This window comes from Centrocercus urophasianus, unplaced genomic scaffold (assembly GCF_019232065.1).
Source record: "Centrocercus urophasianus isolate 14NV4802_14NV808 unplaced genomic scaffold, USGS_Curo_1.0 seq_584, whole genome shotgun sequence".
NCBI lineage: Eukaryota > Metazoa > Chordata > Aves > Galliformes > Phasianidae > Centrocercus > Centrocercus urophasianus.
The window spans coordinates 1-26,531 of NW_024885182.1; the positions used below are offsets into that span (position 1 = coordinate 1).

The 26,531-nt window shown below is 40.8% G+C and overlaps 1 protein-coding gene across 1 annotated transcript; it reads left to right on the top strand.

The window, feature by feature from the left end:
- Positions 1 to 5: 5 nt before the first annotated feature.
- On the top strand, positions 6 to 26,389 carry ZBTB10 (zinc finger and BTB domain containing 10; the record flags this gene model as incomplete). The annotated part of the gene is made up of 5 exons (XM_042836275.1): positions 6 to 584; positions 7,033 to 7,930; positions 19,641 to 19,814; positions 21,890 to 22,065; positions 24,260 to 26,389. Coding segments are annotated over 5 exons (2,133 nt in total), but the record flags the coding sequence as incomplete, so codon positions are not given.
- Between the last annotated feature and the right edge of the window lie 142 nt (positions 26,390 to 26,531).

Below are 26,531 nucleotides of genomic sequence, written 5' to 3' on the forward strand. Positions count from 1 at the left end.
GGCCGCGGAAGCGCTATGACGGGCGGGGGGCGGACGAGGAGATGGAGCTGGAGGGCGCGGAGGGCCTGGAGCCGGAGGGCCTGCTGGAGGGCAAGGAGCTGGCGCAGGACGGCGGCTCGCTCAGCGACAGCAGCGACGACGAGGAGGACGGCGAAGGGGGCAGCCTCGGCGACGGCAGCGGCGCGGAGGGCGGCAGCTGCAGCAGCAGCAGGCGGTCCGGGGGCGACGGCGGGGACGAGGCGGAGGGCAGCAGCGTGGGCGCGGGGGAGGGGGAGAGCGTCCGGCACTTCCCGCTGGCCAGGCCCAAGTCGCTGCTGCAGAAGCTGCACGTCTCCTTCCAGGGCTCCTGGCTGAAGGAGTTCCCATGGCTCTACTACTGCCAGGAGACCGGCCTCATGTCCTGCGCCTGGTGCACCGCCGCGGCGGCTGCCGCCGCCCCGCCCGAGCTGATCCTGGCGGGCGGCCCCGTGCCCGGCGGCCACGACGAACTCTGCAAGGGCACCCGCAACTACAAGCGGGCCCTGCTGCTGCGGCACCACCTCTCCGCCGAGCATCGCCTCAATGAGCCGGGCAGCGCCGAGCAGGTAGGCGGCGGCCAGCCTTCCCCTCCCCTTTTAGCAGGTTTTCTTTCTTTCTTTCTTTCTTCTTTTTTTTTTTTTTGCCTTTTTTTCTTCTTATCTTCTGGTGGCTTTTGTGTTGTTTTGCTCTTCCCCCTTCCCTTTCCCCACGTGCGCGAGCTCTCTCGCACGGCTCCGTGCATCGTCCGCAGCTCAGCGGACCCGCATCCCCGGCTGCCTTTATCTAAAGCGGCGGCAGTTGCGTATACACGGCAGTGTTCTTGCACTGATTTACAAATGCGAGTTACAACTTCCTCCTGCGGTACTGGCGGAGGCAGGGCAGTGTCCGGCCTGTGAAACCGGCGTTCACCGCCGTGAAATCGCCGTTGTTCCGCCGTCCTATCGCACGGGTGTCCGTGGTCCGTGCTCGGTTTGCTGCGGGCCGGGCTTCACCGTTTCAATCTTAACCAAACGGGTTGCTTTAGATCGAGTTACTTAGCCAGAAATGTGTAATTGCTCGGTGTTTGTTTGAGATAAACATGTGGTTTCCTGAAAGCCGCGTTAATACGCCAGCATCTCCTCTAACGTTTTTGGATTGGCCGAGCTCTTTGTTGTTTCCTGCTGAACTTAGAATTACTGGAGTTCTTGGCTGCTTTCGTGGATGGGTCGGGGTGAATTCGATGCTCTTCATCCACAAATGTTTTAAAGAATGGTCTCGTTGAATCGCCAGCCTTCCTTCCAAAGGATGCCTGCGCTGCTTGAAGCCCACTCAGATGGGCTAACTGGCCTGCGGTGTGCTGTGCTGTGGGTTAGGTTCGTCCTGGAGCTGTTGGCTGCACTCAGACCCCCAATCACTGTGGTCTGCCAGTTTAGAACTGAGCTCTCCTTTAAGCCCCTACCGTGGCTGTGCAGGCGTACCGGCATCCAGCTCATAGCCTAGTGCTTGCATTAAATGTGTTGTTTGAGCACCTTAAGGAGCTCAGGATACGTTGGACAAGAGCTGCTGCTGTAATCTGTGGGTAGGGCATTAGGATGGCAGATACCTTAGGTGAGTGATGTTCTTAGAGCTAGTTGTAAAGGAACGCAAGTTTTGTGTGAAACTCCTGCAGGATTGCAAAGCAAACGTTATGATTTGTGGAGTAATAGCAGTTATCCAAGACGCTGTTTGGGGTTTATAAAGGCGACGATCACCTTTAAGATGAGTAATGCTCCCTATTGGGTGAGTGCTTTCGCTGGCTTTGTGAGGCGGCTGTTGTGCACGCTTCATGGCGGTAGGTCACTATCAGTTTCCTGCAGTCTGAGGTTTGATATTTACTCTGCAGTATTTTGGCCTGACTTGCCTTAAATACCTTCAGTTTCTATTTTGAATCTCTCATTTGCAATTTATTCTCTATTTCAATAATGTTTTTTTTTGTTTCGTGTTTGCGTGTTGTGTTCCTGGCCATCCTGCTGTGGGTGATTACCCCACAGAGGTATGTCCTGTCACTGTGCAGCCTCCCTCCCAGCAGATATTGTTACTTCGTGTCACATGTGAAAGTTTCTTTTACTGCCCTTAGCTATGTGTAAATAAAACATACTCCATGCTGTTTTTTCTTACTAAAAGTAATACTCTTTCCTTCTGTACTCCGCTCTATGCTTTGTCATAAGACTAATTGATGTGGAGGAGAAAGGGGTAGCTTAAAAGTTAGTGCAAGTATTACTTGCATTGGAATGTTAACCTTTCCTTGTCGTGAGAATCCTTATAAAATGATCCTCTACCTTTGTATCACTAATAATCTATGGGGAAAAAAATGATGATTGTAATAATGAATGAAACAGTAAGTGTCAGTGCCTCTTTTGCACTATATTACTTGGTCCAAGCCTTACCTTTAAGTTTCTGTAAGGTAGCTGTAGGAATGGTGATTTTGAGTAGAAACATTGCTGGGTGCATCCCTGTGCAATTGCACTTGAGTTGGGAACTTCTTACAAAGAGAGGAGTTCAGTTTTTCAAGACTCACTGTAGTTTTTCTGTGGTGCACTTGTGGGTTACACTTGCTCTGCTGTAAATATGGTTAGGAATGGGTGTTTTCTTCGCACTTATTGTGCCCTTATTGTCCCCTTTCACGTTTGTAAAGCACTCCTCCTCCTCTTGATCCATATGTTTAACTAATGCCGAAACAATAGCCCTATTTTTATCTTAATGCCTTGATACCAGATACTTGGAACAAAAGTAGGTAGTTCATACCCTGACTGTATTTCCAACGTACATAATGAGGCAGCAAAGCCTTTTAAATTTAATGAAATTTGGGAGAGGTCTTTCACTCTTTGTCTTAGAGACAATGCATATGTATTCCTGACTTGACAACTTTCAACTGCAGGGCATGTTTAGCAGCTGCTAATAAACATATGGCATAGTGCCACCTTTAAGTGCAAAAAGGAAATGGTAGGTGTTAAAGACAGTAAAGCAGTGGAAATTTCTATAGGTCTGTTGGATATTACACTCATGAAGGAGTGAGTGATGATTTCAGTTTATTTTTGGGACACTTTTAATTCAGAATGCCAAAACACACAAGTGGTTACAGCTGCTGCAATTCAGGGGTATGGAGCTGTCGGTTGGTGCTGCTTTCGAAGACAAAAATCTCCATTCTTTTGTTTCTGTTTTAGTTGAAACTAGTTTGTGTTGCTACGGTAAAACTTAAGGAGAGATATAATGCAGTCTGAAACTATCTTCAGTTTTTTATTAAATAGACTTGTGGAGGAATTATTTCTCTCCTAATTGAAAAGAATTGAGACTTACTCGGAAGTCACTGCCAAACATTTTAGTTCTGTGATGAATTTAGATCTGCGAGTTGCAGATTTATCATCTGTTTGTGGTTCCTATCCTCAAAGCTGCTTCTTAAAACACATTTTTATGTGGACATAATTTGAAGCTGTGCTTTGGCATTAGTGCCAGAAAAGCTTTCTCCAGCCTAGCAGGCGCGTTGGTTTAGAGCAGAAGCTCTCCAAAAGGAGGAAGGCCTTTGATGTGTTACTTTTTCCATTTGAACTGTAATTGTTTGCTTTGTGTGTGCACTGATGAATAGAAGTCGTGCTTCAAATGTAAAGTTGCATTGTAGTGTTCTAAGTTAACTTCTCCAATTACTCTGGCTGAGGAGGCAGTCAGGCCTTCAGAGTAAGGACGGTCACTTACAGTGGATTTATTTATGCAGTGCTCTTCCCAGACCCGGAGCTACTCGGTTGGGTGTTGGGCACTTAGTGTAGCAGTGCCCAAATGCTGAGTTTCCTGAGGGATGCTGAGGCTTGTGAAGCAGCAGCAGAGTGTCCTGCGTGCAGCTGGTGGGGCTGTTTTCTGAGAGGATTTCCCTCTGCAGCCACACTCGCGTAAGAAATCTATTTTTCAGGAGGAGAATTAATTTGGGGGCATCGAAAAGTTGCTGTAGAGCAAGGTGTGGCAGTAGGGAAGGGATTGCAAAAATGTGGCTTTACTGCTTTAAATATGCATACAGCCAGGGTGGAATCTGTGGTCAGAGTGCTTTCCTTCACCTCCCTTCTGCTTTCACTCTTAGGAGGAGAGTGTGCCGGTGGCACTGCGAGAAAGGAAGCAAGTTTCTAGTAGTGCTTCTGATCGTCTTTCTGCTACAGTTAGCTGTTAGGCGGCTTTCACTACCGAGCTGCACATACAGAGGAGTCATTTTGTCTTTGGGGGTATTTGGAGACCAGTTAACTGAAACGGAGCTCAGTTCGTGTTCTGTTAGACCACTGCTTAATCTCACCTATAGAGGGAAGCTTTTCAGGCTGATGCTGGAAATTCCACAAACAAGAATGAAAGTCTTCCATTCTATTCTGGGTTTCTTATCAGTTGTCAAGGACAAAGCTGTTTGGTGGTGAGGTAACTTAAGCTAGGGGAATATTTTTGTTTGTATTCTGAAAATATAATTGGCATCTAAGGAAATAGTAGTTTGTGGTTCTCATCAGAAAAAACAGTTCCCTTGTGATGATTGCTATGAGCATAACGTGGGTAATAGAAATTTGAAAATAAATTTTCTTTTTTTTTTTTTTTTTTTTTCCTGTAATTATTTTCTTAACTTTACCTCCCAGTGAATTGTATTATACTTTCTCTGTAGAGAGGGGAGATGTTTAAAAGTCTCCAAGGGACATTACATTTTTTTCATTTTTCCCATAGTAAATGCTAACTCTGTCACACTTGGTTTGCACAGACTTGTTAACTGTTCTGATGTCAGGGCTTTCGTTTAGCTCACGGTACAGCATTAGAGTTGTTGGCTTCCAACAGCAGTTAACCTCTTGTGTTCAGTACTGCAGTTAGGTGGAAAAAAAGATGTGTATGCTCTCTGTTAATTGCTAATACTTCTCCCTTGCTTCTGTGTAGTCAAGCATAAAAAGAAAAGGCCTTCTGCAGAGTAATCTTCAATGTCGCCTGGTCTCAGGAAATGAAGTTCCATCAGGTGTTGTGGCGTGTGCCTGACTGTGTGTAAGACACAAGCCACTGATGTTTGGCTGCGACCAGAGTGGTGACACTTCAATACCGTCACTTCTGTTTTTATTCTGACCCGAAGTCAGTGTAGTCAGAGTTTTGAAACTGTACTGTGGACTAAGAGAAAGTCTGCCTGGCTCCGAAATGCTCAGAACTCCGTGGCAGGCTGAGCTGTCGCATCTGCGACGTGCTTCCTGTTTCAGTGCTCTGATCAGAGGGAGTGCTTGCCTTTGTCAGAGAGCACGCAGAAAGAAGTAAGCTGAGGCTGGACGAAGATCTGTGCCTCATTTTCACATAAAAGCCTAATTGCTTGTCTTGCTGCTGCCTTCTTTTTTTTTTTTTTTTTTTTTTTCTTTTTTTCCACTGAAGTTTTTTTTCCAAAAAGGGTAGAGGTTTAGAAGTGTCTTGAATGTGGCAACAAACTGAATTTTCTCTGCAGGAGATGCTGGAAAATTTCTCTTCTGATCATATTGGACGTTGCTTGCTGCTTAGAGATAGAAATAATCTCTTCTGAAGTATTTAGTTTGACCTCATGATTCTGTGACCTCAGCTGTCATTCTAGTGATCCACACTGGGATTATAACTTGAAGCAAGTGCTGATTTAAGGCAATAATTCCTGTATGGTGGAAAATGGCTTCTTTATATAGCCAATTCCGCCATAATTCCAGATTAAGGGTAGTACTCATTTTCAGGATACGTTCTAGCCCCAGTTTACATCATGAGCTCATGAAAACCCACTTACTGAAGCTGACCTGTAACGTTGAGGTAGTGCAGTTTTTAATGCCCCCTACCTCCTAGGTCTGTGAGTCACTTTTGAAAATTAGAGGAAAGAATTTTGCAAAATGCAGTCTATTCTTATCCAAAATCATAATGGAACCAGCCAGTTCCAAACTATTCTTAATTGCTAGGAAGGGTCTCTTAGAGATCTAGTGGAAAAAAAGGTGGTGTCATCGTCAATGCTCTTGATGTCACCTATCAATTAATGTAAGTATGAGGGGTTTTTTTGTTGTTTTCTGCTTTGTTCTAGCTGCTTCTCTTGTAGCAGGTCTGAATCATCACTGTCTAAACAACAGTTATAAAGTACTGTAAAATCTACTTCAAACCTCTCGTTACTCACCAGCTTCTGCCTGAACTAATTATTTAGGAATTCATTTCTTGGTGTTGGATTGTCTGATTCTACTGCTGGGAAATGTCTGAAGCTATGTTTAAGATCACTTCTTGACAAGGTCACGGAGAGGCATATAAGTATGTGTTGTCCATGTATGATAACCAATTAAATGGTGTTGCTGGGAAGTTTCAGTGTAGTTTGATTCAAGGAAGTCTTGGCTAAGTAGTGTAACGAAAGCCTAACATTTGTTTGGGCACCTGCAGCATTCTGTTCCCTTGTATTACCAGTATTTAGTCTAAGGCCTCTACAGTGGGAAATTAAAAAAAAATAAAATTCCTAATTTGTAGAAATGCACCTGTTGTTACAAGCACTCTAATGCTATAGTTTCTTTAGAAGATGTAGAACAGTTAGACGCAGGTTGGGAGATAAAGTGATCATCTTTATGTAATGAGCTACTGTTGAGTCTGGATCAAGGTTCTCTATTGACTTCAAGGGGAGTTTTCTAAGGAAGAACGAACTGCGCATGTGAGAGCTGCCCAGATAAATCTTAGGAAAGAGACTGCGAATCTTTGATATGTATGGATTAACAAAGTCAAGTACTTCATTCTTGGCTAAATCTTACTTTACTTTTGGCCCAAAATATTATTTCCTTTGTCCTTAATGGCAACTTTCTTGCAGTTTTGTTCCAAATATGGGAGGAGGGTGCAGTCTGGGAACGTGATTCTTAGATGATGGGAATGTTCTTTCAAACATGCATTCCAGCCTGCATTTATAACCAAGATTCTAATTAAGAAAAATTGGAATAACATTACCTTTAGTTTCTTATCCTTTTAGTAGTGTTGTAGGACTAAAGAGAACATTTGTGAAAAGCTAATTGTTTCTCTTCCTAATTCCAGGAGTCGGAGTTACCGTCAGAACTGAATAATGAAGGATACTGTGATTTTAACAGCAGGCCAAATGAGAACTCTTACTGCTATCAGCTCCTGCAAGAACTAAATGAGCAGAGGAAGAAAGGCATTCTTTGTGATGTCAATATTGTGGTGAGTGGGAGAGTCTTCAGAGCTCACAAGAACATCCTGGTTGCAGGCAGCCGCTTCTTTAAGACTCTGTATTGCTTTACAAACAAAGAAAGCCGTAACCAAACCACTGTTACCTATTTAGATGTTGTTGCTGTTCAAGGTTTTTCTGTCATTTTGGACTTCTTGTATTCTGGGAACCTCGTGCTTACGAGCCAAAATGCCATTGAAGTGATGTCAGTGGCCAGCTACCTTCAGATGACGGAGGTTGTCCAGTCTTGCCGCAATTTCATTAAAGATGCCTTAAACATAAGTATAAAATCAGAAGCTCCGGAGACCGTTGTCGTGGATTATAACAGGAGGTCTGTTAGTAGGGATGGTATGTCTCCAAGGGATCAGAAAGTTGCCAGCTTCTGGGCAACACGAAACCTTACCAACTTGGCAAGTAGCATAAAAACTGAGAACGATGGTTACTCTATTGATGAGGCCCAAATTGAAAGCTACCAAATGAATGACTGCAGTTGGGTCCAGGACAGCTCACCTGAAATGGCCGAAAATGAGTCTCAAGGTGAGGGAAAAGTTTTTGTGTGGAATGACATGGGCTCACAGGGACAATCAGTTCAAGAACCTGGAAAAGCAAGAAGGAAAAACCAAACTGCAAAAAGATTTATTTATAATATACCACCTAATACTGAAGAGAACTCAGAAGATTGCTCAGTGTTGCAACCATCAGTCCCATATCCGGAAGAAGATCTGTCATTCATTAAAGAAGAAGCAGGTAAATATTGCTTAATATCAATCACTTAATTTGAAAATTAAATTTCTGAATCAAGTATGTGGCAACGTGACTTTTTTACAGGCATGGTGGTGGGTAAGGTGTTTTAGTAAAATCAGCATGTCTTTAGCGTTATTCAGCAACCTGCTTCTCCCTCTTGTGCTGCAGCAGTGCATCTTCAGCTAGAGAAAAGAACTGTCTAACCCATCCCATGTGGTACGTAACGTGTTCTTTACAACTGAGGTTTGGTTGCAGGTCCTTATCAGCTAGTAGGAGCTAAAATCCTCATGTCTACATTTCAATCTCTAGCTAAAATTAGGCACAAAATCAAGACGTGATAGCTGATGCTGATTGCATGGGGATGGCCTTATTACTTTCCTTCCTTTCACTAGCAGAAATTTTTGTGGTCATCTCCTTGAGTCTCAGCAAGAAGCAGAAATCAGCGTTGCAATGCTGTTGATTCTGTGTATATCTGGAAAGCTACAAGATGAAGTAATGCTGCCTGTTAACTCTTAAAGCAGATAGATTTACGCAGCAGGTGGGGAAGAGATACCCCAATGACACGTAGTGGAGAGATCTTTGTGTTGAACTGTCCTTTAAACAAATCTTGGGATCTGACTTTTCGTGGCCTTGGTTTTTTGTTTTCTTTTTTTCTCTCAAGGATCATTGGTTAATAAAAGTGCTAGAATAAGGTTAAGTGTGTTCTAGGTAAATACTGTCACATAGGATTTGGGGTAGTTTTTAATTACTATTGTATCGCATGAGTAGCTGAAACATGTATTTTTGAAATACTGTTTTTTGTCTGTATCATTTCTAGGTAGATTATCAACCTTGGAAGTATGACTTCTGAATATTTGTAGTTTCAGAGTTGACTCTTGAATAGAGTACAGATGTGAGATGTAGCTAGAACAAAGTTCTTGAAATGAATGTTTCTGAGGCATTTTAAAATGCATGTCTTTTTCAAATATCTCAGAGGCTTGTGAATGACCTTTGCTTCTCAGGTTCAAATGGCAGAATCTGGGGGGTGGGGAACAACCCACACGTAAATTAACTAGCTAGAAAAAAAACAACCCACCAAACTCAACTGTCTGAAAAAAGCACCAGCACTGAGACCTGTGGGTACATAGTATTTCTGTGGATATTATTGTATTCCAGTGATGAAAAAAGGAGATTTGAAAGCAACTTGAGTTTTCAGGAATGTCTAGGAAACCTGTCTTTATTCTGGTGGAAGGAGAGGTGACCTTAGTTTGTTCTTGAAAAACAAGACTGAAAGAAATCCTTTCAGGAGTGCTGTGACCAAGCCAATTGTACTGGGGCCCCGAGATGCCTTTGCCCACAGTGTTAGAAGTCTATCTCTGTTGCTGGCAGCTGCTGAGGTGTGAAGAGGCAATACGTGAATAGCAGTCCAGCAGATGGCACGTGGTATCTCTGTGCTGCATCACATATACATGAGCACCACATCAACACGTGACAATAGAGAATACTGCAGACTGAAGCTACAGGCACCTATATTTGGTTGAGAGCAGGAGCAGACAACACAGGAGATGACGTGCTGTTAGCAAGTAGCGTGACACAACACGAGCAGATGTGGGAAATCAGCTGTGCTGAGGAACTGACACTCGCTCTGTGAATGCTTGAGTGGGGCTGCTTGTCTCCGAACTCAGTGGGTAGGTCCACACAAGCTTTTCAGTTTAGCTTGAGAGTACTCTTGTAAAGTGGATTTCCTGATCTTCTCTTAGTGTACTTTTGTTAATGTTGTGAAGCATGCTTGGCCTACAGAGAGTTTCTTCTGTGTGGGAGGAAAATGGAAGCAGTGTTTCAGAAATGTGCTTGTTACATGCCAACCACTGACAGACCTTGGGTCCACAGCAGCAGTGTTAGATTGAGCCTGAAGTAAAAACAGCTCTGAATGTGTATGGTAGGAGGGTTGGGTCTTCAGCAGGCACATTAACAGATCTACTTGTGCTGCGTGGCACTACTTGCTAGCATGCATTTAGCTTCAGCAGCTTTAAGAAGAGCAGCAGAAAGTCTGGAGCAGGAATGGGGATCTGAGTTGCCAGAAATTGCACAAATATCGAGTTCCTGACGCAATTTAGTGCGTGGTTTTTACTTCTGATTTATTTGGGTTAGACAGTTACAGTTTTTTACTGTTTAAAACATTACGGAGAGTAATCCAGCTAACAAATGGTGTGCTCAGCTACAGAAGTAAATGCTTGTTTGCATTCTGCAGACTTGGAATAGGTGTGCTGGAGCTTTACCGTCGAAGTAACAGATAGTGGGGCAGTTCAGTGATGACTGAACAAGTACTGAACTTGTTCAGTTTTCTGGACAGAAATACTGAGGATTCCAGTCTTCCACTGTACTGCAGAATTAAGTCATAAAATATATTTCATGCTACATCTTGATGCAAATAACGGTATTAAATGTGTTGAATTTATGCTGTGGTGTCAAGTCCAAAATCATGGAAAGCTTTATGATTGTAGAAAGTGAATTCATTTCGTAAGTAAACTAAAAAAACACAGAGTATTGTCAACTAATGATCCCCTTGGTACTTTGACTGCAACATGAGCAGTACTAAGTAAATAATCACATATTTCTGTCAGTACTAGAACTACTTTGGAAACCACATTTAATAACTTTATACTAAAGCCTTGACTTTTAAAAAACTTATGTGAGAGATGGTGGAGGTAGAGCATGATACTGCTTACTTTCAGTCTTAATTATGCTTCAGTAGCTGGTGTTTTCTCCTCTACTGCATGCTGGATAAGTTAAGGTAGATTCCATAGATGATATGTGCGTTTGTTCTACAAAACACTCTGTAGTTCTTCCCTCCAGACCCAAGAAAAGGTGCAAGAGAGAGAAGAGAGAGAGAGAGAAGAAAGAGTGGGGAATTGGAAGAATGACAAGAATGGGTTGTAGAATAACTTGCAAGTTACATGATAACTTTTCAGTTGTGGATTAAGTTTTTTGTGAAGATGGAAAAACTAACAAAATGAATAGGCAGTTATAAACTCATGAGAAAATGTTTTCTGAAACAGACATAAGACAATGTGTTTAGAAGAAAAAGAATGAATAGTAAATTCTTGTGATGCAAGCTAAGTAATACACTTGATGTCCCTTTGGTTGCTGAAAGAGAAAGAATGAGCTTCTACAGTTACACTTTGTGGTGTGCTAATGGGGATAACTAACACCAGCTGTGGTTATTAGATGTCTGATTACATGCAAAGTGAGTTGCTGTGTCCTTGATGATGGTTTTAGGTTGTTTGGCTCTTCTGCAAAGGGGGAAGAAGTACCATAGATGGCATGGTGGAATGGAAGCCAGTTTAAGGACTCAGAATGAAAACTTAAAATGGAAACCAATGCACAGAGATGGGGGGGGGGGGACACAGCCCAAAGCCTTTTAATTAAATTCTGTACTAATTGGACTTTCTGACTGGGCACTACTAGGAAGGTGTTAGATAAGTCATAGTAAAAATTTCTGAATTATGCTTTTGCCTCTTAGCCCAGCAAAGCAAATGTGAACGTGAGTTTTCCCACAAATAGCTATGAGGGTACTTCAGTTCTCCTTCCTCTCACTCTGCATTACCAGTGGCTTTATATTTAACACCTTGCCTGTAAGGAGCACATTGAGCTGCAGAACACTTTGTAAAACTGAGATGAGTTTGAAATTGAATTTGGTTTTGTTTCGTTTATCTGCTTCTACTGATGCTTTCAAATGTTCCCCAGGTTTAACTATGTGAAATAAAATAGCTGAGTTCCTTCTCACTGAACTGTACAGTCTATCTTGCTGTTTCCCCTTCTAGTTGATAATCTGTTAAAAATGCCTTTACTGTTTACAACCAGAGTGCATCCTGCAATTAACCATTTACCATGGAGGAAATAACAGTGCGATCAGTCGGTATCTTTTAGTCAGTTTCCAGTACATGAAAGCTCAGCGATTCTAATTAATGATATTTTTGCTGTCTATTTGTAGATTTTATAAATTTACACCACGACTGAATTGTTTTTCCATTTGAGTTTGTGTTTTGGAATATGCGTTCTGTTCATAGACTTCATAACAAAACTGTGAATTATTATTCCTTACGCTTTCCAGAGCTGACCATGTTGGTTCTTAGGAGTGTTTTAATGGTGTAATCAGTTGGTTTTGTGAAGCTAACACCAGGCCATTTGTTTGCATGATTTTCAGGCTATGTAATGTGATAATGTTAGTTTGGAGGGCATCTGACAAAAGGGTAACAAAACAAGGACAGGGTGAAAACAGCCTTTTGTGGAAAAAAGTTCTGGATAAATTTGTAGGTTTGTAGTAAGGATTAGAAGACTAAAGAAGGATTTGCATTCAGTTGGCTATAAAAGCAACTACTTTTCATAATGTTACAAGTAGTGTCTAAAGCTGCTTATAAAAAATGTAGTGCTAGTCACAGTTTTTGTCATATGTTGCTCCCTCAAGTCGTAACTTGATAAACATTTTACAGTAGAGTTAAATAACTCTGTACTTGAAGAAATCAAGACTGATGAGCTTGAGCTTGTCTGGACTGTCTCGCATATGAAGAAAACCAACACAGCATTAGGAAAGGAAGCTTTTTTTTCCCCCAGTCTTCTTTCCTAGTACTGTACCCTGGTTGAAGGATTAGAATTGTTTAATGAATGTTTAACCTCTCTATTTGCTCCATTTCCTATGTAGTAAGGAAATAAAGGCCCTGTGGATTTTGAAAGACATCCAGAGAGAGTCCAATAACCAGGAGTCCAGCCCAGTAAATTTGCCTCTTTTAGGGATGATCCTGAATACAGGTAGATTCCCACATTCTGATGGAATAGACAACTGATCTTATAATCTTAAGGGATGCAATCAAAACACAGGCAGCATTTTGAATTAAAGAAATCATCAGTCTGAAGCGCTGACTTAATCTTTCCATTACCTCAGCTATTTAAGAAATGGTAAGGATGGTGGCAACAACTCCATAAAGAAAAGCAGAGGCTGCATATCTTTCAGATTCACTTGGGATATGCAGCTCTGCCTGCAGAAGCTAGCTGTGCCGTTCTTTCAGCTATGTTCCCTTCTGTGCCTCAAAAACGTAGCTCAGAAAGTCAACTCTGAGCAGTGAAAGTGATTTTGATTGAGAAGTTTCAGATCCTCTTGGATTGCTGCTGACTGTAATGGAATGTGTTTAGAATACAGATTACTTAATATAAAAAAGAAAGAAAAAAAAACACTGTTTTATTCCTGATAATGATTATTCTAGAAAGTAGATAGTCTTTTTTTTTTTTTTTTTTTTTTTGGGCCACAGCTCCCTGATTTCCTACATGTTTGTCTTCACATGCATATCTACTCCTAGATTGCAGCTAGAGGTCTGCTAAAGGACTTTTAATAATGACTTCACTGACACTAAAACAGCAATAAGTTCCCCGTTTAACTTCCAGATTTTCTTCATTGGCAGACCTGTTCAATTCAATTAAACTACTGTAACTGCCTGGAGTGCTTTTACACTAGAGTGGCTTTGTATCATAAGAGTTTATAGAAGTGTAAATTGAACAGTTGCTGTTCAGTTTCTTGGGGTTGGCAGGCCTTAGGGTTTGGTTGTTCTTTTGCTTTTGTTTGTTTTGTTTGAGAGAAAGGATTGGTCAACCTCAGCATTTGTAGGTATAGTATAGTGGGCTATACGTTTCAACTGACTTTAAGTTTGACCAGGGAATGTTTCCTTTCAGCTGTATTTTCAGTTTCTCCTGTTGAATTCTCTTTGCTGTACAGCCATTCATTCTCTGTGCATTGTGAGAATTCTGAAGTTGTCTCCCGCAGGTCTCAGGGTAATTTCATGGGGTGGAAGAAACTGAGGCAGCATTTCTTTCTTGTACCGGTTTCTAGCAGGCATCAGTAAATTTATACAATCAGAAGTATTTGCATCGTAGGAACTTCATACTATGAGTAGGATACTGTTGAATAGCAAGGTTATATTATTTCTTTGGGAAGATTTTCATTTGTGCTCTTTGTTCGTTTTGTACAAATCTGTGTTTTTACAGGTCTACATCTTAGTCTTGTACCGTGCTTTTCTTCAAAGCTCCATGAAAAGATGCAGTGCTTTGGTTGTCCTTATCAGGCTTTGGCAAAGTCTGTCTGGAATGGATGATCCTGAGATAATCATTTTGGTCAAGGATGCTGCTACTTCTAAGACTGCCTACTACTAGAGAAGCTAACATAAATTAAGCATTCTTGAATGTTTTCTTAAAACTGTTTAGCATAGAATGTTGTTCTGACTACAACAATCTAGGCAGCGATGGTATTTGTGCTTGTGTCTTTATGTAAGAATAAATACTAATGGAGAAGCATGTTTTCTTAGTATATTTGTCTTGATTTAATTTAGTTCTTTCTTGAATGGCCTAAAAACAAAATGTAGCTGATAAATAGGGAGCAATAGCAACTCCCTACCAGTGCAGAAAGAGCAGCTTTACTGTGTGGAGAACCCTTATGTTAGGGCTGAAGTGGGCATAAAGTTGATGATTTTCCTTTTTTACTGAATGCCTTTTCTTCTACCACTGCATCATACAGCTGAGCACTGGGTGACTGTGTAGTAACTGAGGAAAAGAACCAAGGGTCCTTGGGGGCAGCAAGTTGAATGCGAGTCAGCCATGCATCATAGCAACAGTGAAGGCTAACCTCATACTGGCAAAATTAGCTAGAACATAGCCAGTGGGCTGTGAGAAGAGATAATTTCCCTGAATCCAGGGCTTGCAAGACCACATTTAAATACTGTGCCCAGTTCAGGGCAGCCCAAGGTATCATTAAGCAGGAGGGAGTCCAGTGGGTGGGTACTTAAGGAAATCTGAAAAACTGGAGAAATGTTGAGGAGAGGCTGGGATACAGAATTTATTTAGCATAGGGAAGCTGGAGGGGCATATACCTGCAGTCTGTCACAGTCTTAAGTGGATTTTATAGCATGAGTCCAGACACTTGCCTTCCTCTGTGCACCTCTGAAAAGCATCTGTTGCAGCAAGGCAAATTCTACCTGTAGGCAGACTGGACTGTGAAAGCAGTTTTGTTGGAGCAGATTTCTTAGAGGGTTTATGGAACCTCTGTCTTTGTAGACATTTAACACTTGGCAAGGTTCAAAGCCAGATATAATCCAGCTTTGAAGTTAGCCTTGCTTTGAGCTGGGTTGAACTAAGTGACCTTCAGAGATTCCTTCTGATCTAAGTTCTTCCTTGAGTCTGTTCCCTGAGATCAGTAGCTCCTCCACAAATAAATGATGTGGATCAGGACAGCCCTTAGTAGCTCACATTTCACTTTTGTAGTCTTTATGGAGAGATCAGCAAGCTAGCTTTATAAGCAGTGACAGTGAATGACAGACTTTTGGAAGGAACGTAAAATAAATAGATTATTGTTTGGCAGCAGTTGGTGGTTATCTGGCAGAGTTATTTAGTGGTTCTGCTTCCGTAGTTAAAGCTGTAAACCAGTTTTCATGAATGGGAAATAGCAAAAAATTACAAGCCATTGGGAGTGGTATTTGGAGTGTTAGTAGATTGGATTGGCAAAATATCTTAAGTTTGTCAGAGGGTTCTGTTGCAAGAGGCAGTTCAGAAGTAATCTGCTTTGACCTCTTTTCAGAAGCAAGGTTAAAGAAGTGAGTAATATGCTGGGAATGAACAGCACAATGTATTTTCTTCACCTTGCCAGTATGTAGCTCTTGGCAGTGCTGGTTTTTTTTCTGTCACATGTTACTTAACATAAGCAACAAATCCAGCTCTAATAGCAAGCCAGATTGTATCAGTAGATTACCAGTGCTCTCCTTACAATCCTTGAAAGCTCTGGCCTAATCGCTTATCTGATCTACTTTCTGTCTTTTTTAAATTGGTCTGAATAAACAGTCAAGTGTCAGAAAAGTTGCAGGGAAAAGCCATGTTCCTTTTCCTCCTCTTTTGGAATGGCTTTTAGAAAACAGAAGTTATTTATTACGGACAGCTATATCTCCTGTGAAGTTTTGTATCCTTCCATGCACTTTACCTCCGTATCCGTTTCTGTAATGACCCGTTCAAAGGCTTCTATCATTGATCTTCTCATTGATCTACATAATCTTCTCCCACCCAGTGTCTCTTTCCTTATCAGAAGTTCAGCAGATTTTTGGATGCAGAAAAAGCAGAACTGTCAAGCTAAGGATGTTTCTGCTCACGTGTTTTCTTTCTGACGATACTCCCCTCACCTCTTGCCTTTAAAACTTCAGTGCCTGAATCTAGTTTATCCTTTTGTCTGAGAAGGAGCACGTTTTAGAGAGTAAAAGTCTTTTGTAAGTTTTTCTGTTGTGTAAAAACCTACGCAACCACTTAACTGTATTTGGAACTGTCCTAATCTCAGACTGACATCTTGACAGTTTTAATGCTGATAGTTAATCAGTTTGTGTTGCTTTATTCTTATTATTTCGGTTTGTGGCTTGTTCTTTTGATTGTGTTTCTCTTTTAAACATGGCACTGCTGGTAGAAACCTCTTCTCCTTGCATAGTCCGAGTACGGCTGGATGTTGGAGGCTCTTTGACATCTGAATTATTAGCTTACACCTGTTTTTAGAAATGAACAACGCTGTCGAAAGGCATGCTTTGATTAAGATAAGGTTGTAGACAGATGAACTGGTCTGAAGATTATTGCTTCTAATTACTTGCCTTTTTTTGTTTTCCTCCCTACTGTCTGTGTTCTCTCGTGTCCCCCTCCCTCCCTGTCTGATCTACCAGCACAACTGCTTTATGCTGTTGCCCTCAATCTCCTGTCAAAATCAGTTGGGCTGTGTTACCTTGGCAGGAACAAGCTAGACAGTGACTGCAGCTGCAGGCAGGTTTGAGAGGATCTGTAGCCTGGGTGGGGGTAATGGGAGAGACTGATTTGAGCCGTTGGGTCCTCTAGCATCTTATGCCATAGCTTAGCAACAGTATGGAGCTTGGCTGACTGTAGACTCTGTGTCCACCTTGGGAAGCTACGTGAGGCTAGGCATTGCGCTTCCTGGTCGCACTCTTTGTCCTTCCTGTGTCGATGAGCCATTGGACATTCGAAGTTGTTTTGAACACATTGGGTATACGTTCTATCTAGAAAGTAGGCTTTCTAAGTCAGCAATTATTTTGAGAAGGAATAAGTATTAGGTGTAATTAGGATTTACTTAGTTGTTTATTCTGCAGGGACTGAAATGTCTGCAGCAAGCTCTTATCTCCTGTGGTATCTATACCAGTGTTCTTTCATGTTGCAGCAGGTCTTTTTGCATTGGAGGCAGACAGATTTAGTAGCTTTTTATCTGCACTAGACTATAGGTCTTAAGTCTCTTTGGCTCTCTGCCGTGTCTTAGACTAAGATCTAGACCTACCCAGGGATTTGAGCTCTTAAGTTTGTTCGAACTTCAATATCAGCTGTGAGCAGAAGTGATCCTTATGACATTCAATGTGTGTCCTCTTAGTTCCAGAAGAACTCTCCAAGCATCAGTGTTATAAATGCGATTGGTTTGGTCTATCTTTACTTAGTGGCAGTCTTTTGTGTATGCTTATTTAGAAGGAAGTAAGGTAATATGCCAGGGCACAGTGTGCACTACACCTGTGAGCAGTCCAGTCCTTGTCTGTTGATTTTACAGATAATCCTTTTATAAGGGAGAGGAAAGTGATTAAAGTACTTCAACTGTAGATCTGCTTTCAACAAGAGACAGGGCATTTCTATTGGGGCAGAGGGAGACAGCTTATAAATAAAAAGTCTGATGTTTTAAACTACAGTTTTGTTTTTCTCTGTTAGCTCCCAAAGCCTGCTTTAATTCGGAGGCTTTGGGCCCTGAGGTCTCTTTGCTGTTGCCTGGAGATGTACAACAGTGCTTCTTCATTTCTTGCACATTGCTGAAGGAAGGTTTACTGCTCACCTCAAAGGAATGTTTAGTTGGCATGTCCATAGGGTATCTGTTCTATTGCTTGAGCTGTTGAGCTGGCATTGCAGGAGTATATAGCTTCAAATTAGCGTAAGGAGTTCTTGCCTCTTTTGGACATAAGAACGACTAGAGTCTGTAGTTTAAAAGGGTTTTATTAAACTGTTGCCCTCGCTATCATGTGGAGGGAGAGTGTGTCTTACCTCCCCCACACGTCCCTGAATTTCTTTTTATATCAAAATATTAAGGTGGATTAGTTAAAATACTGGTGTTTCTCTTACTTTGTCCAATCCAGCTCAGTTTGTGAAAAGCTCAGATAGATGGAATAGCTTTATGCTGACCCTGTAGTTTGGCGGCTGCTTTGCTTATCGTTTGCCATTGTGTGAAAGATCTGGTAAAATTCTACGTTTCCTATTTGTTCATTTATTTTCTTTTGAACCGTTGTCTTCTCGTGTTGCAGCTGCAATTGCTGCTGCCAACTGTAATACTGCTTGAGCCTTAAATATGACTAATGTCTGTGCCTAATACTGTGAAGATATATAATCTGTACTTTCTTTTCCAGTAAAACTGGAAGTCAGAAGTGTTTCAGTGTGCTGCTTTTACCACTAGCTGTATGAAAATGTAGTTTATCCTCTAAGAGAATTTCCTTTCCTGGAAAAATCCTTGGAACGAGCAGTATAGGGACAAGTGAAAAAGTCTGTGGACTATTAAAACCGACTGTCTCAGGCTTGAGAGGAAAAAATAGAAGTACTTGCTGTGCGAAGTCCCTCTCGAGGTTTCTGACAGCAGTGACGTTTGGGAATCCAGTGTGGTGGGGATCTCAGCACCATCCGGACGAATGAAAGGAAATGTGCCAGTTTCCATTGCAGTTTGTTTATTTAACAACTATGTGCCTGTGAGGAAAGTAATGGATTTATGAGTTCATGTTTTCCAGCAAACTCCTGTCTTGAGGATCGGGGGTAAGATTGATTTGCTCTCTTGCCAGAAGAGTCTTTGACCTACAAACACGATTGTCAAATGCCTACTGTGATTTTTTTTAGTGAACTATTTGTAGTTCTGTGCTGTATGTAATCTGTTTTCACTCATGCAGATATTACAGAAGTGTAGAATTCAAACAAGCGAAAATCAAGTAAATGTCTTTTTCTTTTTAAGCTATTGTTTGCTTCTGACTAATTCTATTCTTCTGAGGGAGAAAAAGCTACAAAAACCATACAGACTTCATGAAGAGCTTGTCTAAAGACCCAAACTAGTATTTCAAGCTGGTTTATTTCTAATAGTTATGATCTCTTGAATTGATGTGGTTATAGAGTAATGGGGATGATTATCCAAAAATGGATTTAGATGTAGCTGTAGGGAGACTTTATATAAATAAAGGTATGTAAAGCACTTTATATACCACTGAGATAGTTTAAAGCAATAAAGCAAATCACACTTCTGATGGAAAACATGTACGTTTGTACCAACCAGTACTCTGTTTGTGGTAGACCAGATGAAGTCACTGAACATAGCAGCTCTGAAGAGAAACCACTGGAAAACTTCTTAAGTGCTGTCATGATGATAGTGAGTGAATAAAATATCCTTACCATAAATGCTCCTGTGGTATGAAAGAGGCTTTGAATATTTCTCAAGATGGGGAGAAAAAATGATGCCATGGAGAGTAATCCAAAGACCTAATTTCGTTTAAATCAGGAATACAGCTTTATTCATCTCACTGTGAAAGACTATGGAAAGAGTTTTAACCTTTTAAACTTTTTTGTTGCGGTTCAAGAAAGATAAATAGTTTGAGATACAAACTGACTGATGATAAGCAGGAAAGCTGAAGTAGTACTGTGTCTGTAATAGGGACATCAAGTGACTTCAAGTATGGATTGCTGCCGGGGACATCAAGTGACTTCAAGTATGGACTACTGCCGGGTACTTCAAGTGACTTCAAGTATGGACTGCTGCCGGGTACTTCAAGTGATTTCAAGTATGGATTGCTGCCAGAATCTTGGCCAAAGGATGCTTGGGAAAATGGCAAGTATATCTGATACAGAGCAGGTTGCTTTCTTTTGCTTCTGCTACAAGTGCTTTAACCTGTGTGTCACTGCTGGTAATATTTGATTAACTTCCATAGAGATTTATTAGATTACGTGTTTACGTATTCTTCCCCCTTTCCTTTTACCTTTTTGGTTAACGTCAATAAAGCTGCTTATCTGGAGAAACTAAAATGAACTCAAATATGTGGAAGGGTGAAAACAGAATATAACTTAACTCTTGTATCGTGCCTCAATTTGTAGGTGCCTGAAGTCCTCAGTGGTGTGATTGTTGTTAGTTTGTTCTGTTGTTTTTTTTTTTAACCTTCCTTAGTAAGCTAATAGCAGATAAATAGACTTTGAATGCTTAATCAACTTTTTATCTGTCTATAAAAGTGCATCTCAGTATTCTTCCCTATATATAAATAAAAATTTAATCACAGTAAATGCTTTGAACTCAGTGCAGCTATAACTAAATCCCTCTTCAGTCAGATTGGTGTTGTGGAAGAGTAGGTTATACAGCTTCTGTGCCTTAACCTATTCAAGTGAACAATTATGTGTAATTATTTTGTCTGAATACATTTGGAATGTATCCCAAAAACACCACATCTAAGAGTGTTATTGCTAGATACTTTAAATGTATTGTAGTAAGAAGAGGGAGAACTTAGGAACTTACAGGAGCAGGCAGTAGTGATCCTGCTTCTCTGTAGCACTTTGAGATATTACTTGTGTTTATGGTTTACTTCAAGGAATTTCAGTTTTACAAGGGAAGAAATAGAGGCATCAGAGGTGAAATTTACTAGTGAGAAAAAGATTAAAACAGGCCTTTTGAGATCTGCCTGCTATTAAGTTCCTGTCCTACAGCCCCGATGCCCATCTGTCCAGACCCCTGCTGATGTATATAAGACTGCAGTTAAAAGCCCTACAACTCAGGAACTGTTTTTTCCACGTAACCCATCACATGACGTGGTGACACACAACTTGTGTGAGTACTCAGACATACCAAGGCCCATCTTTGAACACTAGCAAAATTTAACTTGGATGTCATGATGAGTTTCTGATGCTTTTTAACTGTGTGCATCTTACACAGAGGCATGCACGTAACTGGCCAGCTTTGCTTTCTTCCTGCCAGTGTGAATTTTAGAAACTCTCATACATAGTAATGAGGCCTTTGAGCTTTTTGGATGCTTCCCTTGTATATGGTTACAATCATGTTCATAAATTCTTGTCTCACAGTAAGTCCAGTCTGTATCTTTTTCTCAAAATCTTTATTCCTATGTGTCCTTTTTCACAACTGTCACAGAATCCTAAGCTCTTCTGTTTCACGTAGCAAAAAGCAGCTGTAGTAAACCTTGGTTTTGCAGATAACCTTTGAGCAAGCTGTGTTGTTCCTGGTCCAAGCAATACAAATAACTCTCTTCATAAGAAAGAACTGGGATATTGCTACTTCCAGAAGTCTTTTCTGCTCTTGTTTTCTCTTCTATGCTTAAACTAAATTAGATTTGGAGGGCAGAATAGCTAAGATCTGAACTAATCACCTTTGTAGCTATTTCAGAATCACGTTGTCTCTGCTGTCCTCCTCTTGTCAATGTCAGCATTCATTTCTACTTGGTTATACCTTTTTAAAATTGTAATGCTGATTTGTATCTCCAGGTGGGTGGTTCTTGCACGTGGTTCTAAAAGAAAAATATTGGGAGAAGGTTTTAACTGTCTGAATGCCACAGAATCCAGAGCACAGTGGTTTTGATTATAGTTGACCTCTGTAATGTGGAATATTGCTAACTAGTCACTTACTCTGACTCATGCAGTAATAACTATTTTCAAATAAATGATCTGTACTTAATGTTCCTTGTTTACAAATCAGTGTTTTTTTCTAGCAAGATCACACATGCTGGGTCCACCAGTATTTGTAGTGTTCTGCAGGCAGACATTGTCCTGATGTGGCTGATGAAAACTCACGTGGGTGCTTTATTGTTTTGGCATTTTTGGCATTGGCTTATTTTTGTTCACCAGGCAGAACAGACTGAAAAAATCTTGTTTCATCATCTTTTCTACTGATGGCTTGTTTTCTTGTAGGTGATTCCTCTACTTTAATCATGAACAAGCTGAAGTGTCCACACTGTAATTATGTAGCCAAATACAGAAGAACACTAAAGAGACACTTGCTCATTCACACAGGCGTGAGGTCTTTCAGTTGTGACATCTGTGGGAAGCTGTTTACTCGAAGAGAGCACGTCAAGAGACATTCCTTGGTAGGTGGCATCAGTGTGTGTGTGTGTGTGTGTGTGTGTGTGTGTGTGTGTAAGTGGCGTCTTCATTTACGTTCATCATAGTGTAAATAAATTGGATGAAGATATCTATCTATTTAATAACTGCCTCTCATTATTTCTGGGAACATGCAGTATCAAAAAACACTGAGAGAATATTTCAAGGTAATTTCACGTTACTGTTGAGAAGATGATGGTATTTCTCCAAGCTGTCATCTTAAAAGTACAAAGTAAAATATAAAAACAATTCTTGTTTTACAACATGTTTTAAACCTCCTTCATCGTGAAGGTTCCTCTAGATCTCTGTAGCCTCCTTGCAATTGGCTTCTTATTCCCAAATAAGTAGAAAATGCTGCTTGCTTCTAGGGTTTTATCTGAATGCACTGAAGAGCTGCAAGTCTTCCCAGCTTTCCTTTCTAACCTGTTATCATAGAATATACTAATGTCCATCAATAATATTTTTTTCTAAAGTCACTTAAGAATCCTTTTTTAAAATGATGACTTGAGTCTTATAAGAATGCAATTCTAGAAGGTGTTGAAGAACAGGAGAGGATACAACTTTACATGGGTGGGTAGTGATAGGACAAGGGGGAATGGTTTTAAATGGAGACAGGGCAGATTTAGGTTAGGTATTAGGAGGAAGTTTTTCACACAGAGGGTGGTGAGGCACTGGAACAGGTTGCCCAAGGAGGTTGTGGATGCCCCATCCCTGGAGGCATTCAAGGCCAGGCTGGATGTGGCTCTGGGCAGCCTGGTCTGCTGGTTGGTGACCCTGCACATAGCAGGGGGTTGAAACTGGATGATCGTTGTGGTTCTTTTCAACCCAGGCCATTCTGTGATTCTGATAAATAGTAGTTTTCAGATTTCTTAACGTGCCTACCTGTGGAACAGTTCATGTTAATAGTTATGAAGTAAATCTTAGAACCAGTGTTCCTTACGTTCCACTTGAATTCTCTCACCTTAAATATGTTTCCACCATGAAATTGCTCCCTCTCATCCTGCTCCCCTGTTATAACTTGGTGAAGACATAAGTCCATGAAGGGAGGAAGGACATCAGGGGCTACCGAGTCTGAAGAACCTTGTCCTGTATCGTGTATAGGTGATGGAGGTGATGATGGCATGGAGCAGTTTTGTGACTCGGTAGGGGAAGTAAGGTCACTATTGCCTTGGTGGTGATACCGTGGAGGTGCCTTACTCCAGGAGGTAGCAGCAGTACCCTGTAGGTCTTGTAACAGGACCAGTACAGTGGCACTTCAGTTTTCTGTCCTACAGTATCTGACCAGGTCTTGAGGTAAAGATGTTTCCTCCCGAAAAGATGAAGTCAAGCAAGGTGAAAATCATTGTAGAGTCAGTTCAGTTCTGTGTTTAACCTGCAGTGCACAGTGGATTCAGAAAACCAATTCCTCCCCCACCTCCCACAAGGAACATCTAAAGAATTTTACTTTGTGTAAAACAGTATGGTAACAAGCCTAGGTGCTGGAGAAAAATACATCCTGTATCAGCTGTAGATATTAGGAAGGACTAAAGTACTTTGTATCTTGGCCTAATTTTATGTTGTTCTTCTCTTAGTTACTTAGTTCTCTTAGTTCTCTTAGTTCATTCTTCCCTGTTCGTAAAAGCACAGCTTTGTAACACTTGCTTAATTGGCTACATATTAAGGTTTATTTTCCTCAAGTTAGTCCACAGTAGTTCAACTTTGTATGCAGGCTCACCCTAAGGAAGAAAGTGGAAATGGAGTGAAAAGATATTAGACTTGGCTTTGCTTGACTGGCTAGTGGGAGTAGGGAGATGGAATGCTCTTCCATTTCCCACAGAATTTAAACTCTTGTTTGTGGTGGTTCTGGAGCTTAATATTGTAAAGGTAGTTTTCTAAATGGACAGCATGTCTGTTATGGTACTGTGTGCAGCATAAACTTGTGTTGTCTTCTGTGCCATTCAGTGGCTTTGAGCAGTGAGTGGCCAATGACTGCTTGTTGAACAGGCAGCTGTTTAGCTGTGTGCTGAACAGTAAGGTGGTGGTTGGTTGTGGGAATAGCTCAAGTGGAAATGAGACTCTAGTAGTGCTCTTTCTCTGAACAATATTGAGTTGATACTACGTGATTTTTTTATTAGTAATTATCATTAGTGGTATTTTAGTGTGATGCATGTGTTTTCAGCTGTTGATTTTTCTTCTCCATAGGTGCATAAAAAGGATAAAAAGTATAAATGCATGGTATGTAAGAAGATCTTCATGCTAGCAGCCAGTGTTGGAATAAGACACGGATCTCGACGCTATGGAGTTTGTGTAGACTGTGCAGATAAATCTCAGCCTGGAGGGCAAGAGGGAGCAGACCAGGTGCAGGACACAGATTTCCCTAGGGATGAAGAATATGAAGAAAACGAAGTGGGAGAAGGTGATGAAGAGCTTGGTGATGACGTAGAAGAACAGAATGACCAGTCTCGATGGGATGAATCTGGTGAAGTTTGTATGCCTTTAGATGACTGACGAGAGCATATGACTTCAGGGTGCTGCAGATGGACACTGTATGGATTGACTATTTGACTATTTGAATTTTGGACTGAAGGCTTGTGAGATATGGTACAGGCTGGATGGTAGTTAAGTTGCTGTGAAAAATGTAGGGTCAAAGCCTTATAGCAAAAAAAAGGATTATTAATTTTTTATGATATTTGCACAGGACTGTACAGCATACAACCGTTTGGTTGAATTATACAGAGTCCTCACATCTACAGTCAGTTATCAAAAGAAAAATGTATTTTTTATTATTTATAGGATATAGCTACTTGGGTCCTATTCAGATATAGTAACTGTACTTACATTACACATTCATGTATCTGTTAACATGAATGAAGATTGCAACTTGGTGTGGAAGTACAAAGACAGCATCCCCAAATCCACTCATACTTCTAGTGAACCAGTAATGCTAATTTGGGCTAGTGGGCTTGCTTCCACAAGCATGTCTTTGCCATACAAACTTTACCTCTCCCATATGCTGATAGGTGAAAGCCAATTACTTAAATATGCATCATGGATAATGCCAAGAATTTATTGAAATTTGGTTTTAAAAGTTTTGGCTTTAAGCCAGCAGGTGGTACAGGTGATAAGCACTGGAGAAGTTAATAATGGCATTAATTTAGTCTATTTCCTCACAGTTTTGAATTTTCAAGAAAGTTGCTATTGACTTAACAGTTCCAGAGCAATCTTGCAGGAGAAATGACCGGTTCTCAAAGGAACAGACTGATCAGAGCATGGGCTGCTCTTCTGCCACTTAGTCAGAGACAGTCATACTAAAAAGCATCTGTAATAAAGCTCCTTTCCCCCTCTAAGGCTCCCCCCCTTCACATTTTTTACTTCCCTGCTGTATACCTCAGTCCTACAAAATAAAAGTCCAAGGAATGGAGAAAGTGTCATATTAAACAACTTTTTGATATATAATTTCTTGTCCGCTTTTTGGCTAGTTGATGTGATATAAATTGGACACTAGGCTCTTGTGCCCATCGTTCGTCACTTAAAATGAACACAAACTATTTTTTATTCTTTTGTATTTAATGGGATATTGCTAGCATTTAATATAAACCAGTTACATTTAACTCTTTTGCATTTGACTTAATTTGCTGGATTTTCTTTTTTTAAAAAAGGAAAACGAAACAAAGTCCAAAGCAAAACAACGCTCCTTGAGTTGTGTACTTTTCAGGATGATCTGCTCCCTATGCTCTTTATTTCAAATTTTCTATAAGGCATTTAAACTTGAATTTTTGTAGCGATGTGGATTTTTTTTCTTAAGCTTGTAATATTGTACCAATGATTTTCAGGCCTCTTTCGTAGGGAGGGGAGGGCATTACATCTTTATCTTAAACTCTTGTGTGTTGTCTAGCCGAAGACAAACGAGTTCAGGCAATCATCAGAACAATCCATCTGATGTGCTGTTATGTCACAGCGAGTAAATATGCAGAGCATTTACCATAACACATAGCTAGGCCAGTGTGACAGTACTGTATAAAAACCAATTGAGGGTCACCATATTCTTCAGCTTTGTTTCATTTTAAAAGGAGTATATTTTTCCTATTTTATATCAGGTAACTAAATTATGCTAGTTGTGTGATAGCCTTGAGCTATGCTTTGATGGACAGAATCTTAACGGTGCTCCATCTGATCCAAGTTGGTATGTATTGAAAGAGACGAGCTTTACTGTTGTCCTTTCCATCAGTAAACAGTAACACGATGTGAAGACATTGTTTTTGCTGATTGAAGCTGAGATGAGTTTGAACTACAGTTATATGGGAATTAAAATACCTTTTTTTTTATCATCAATTTGTTTCATTGGTAGTTTCCACGTTATTGTAAACCTGACAGATGATTAGTTTTCTCGGGGTGGGGTGGGTGGGTGCCTTTTTCTTTTCTTTTTCTTTTTCTTTTCTTTTTTTTTCTTTTTTTTTTTTTTTTTTTTTTTTTT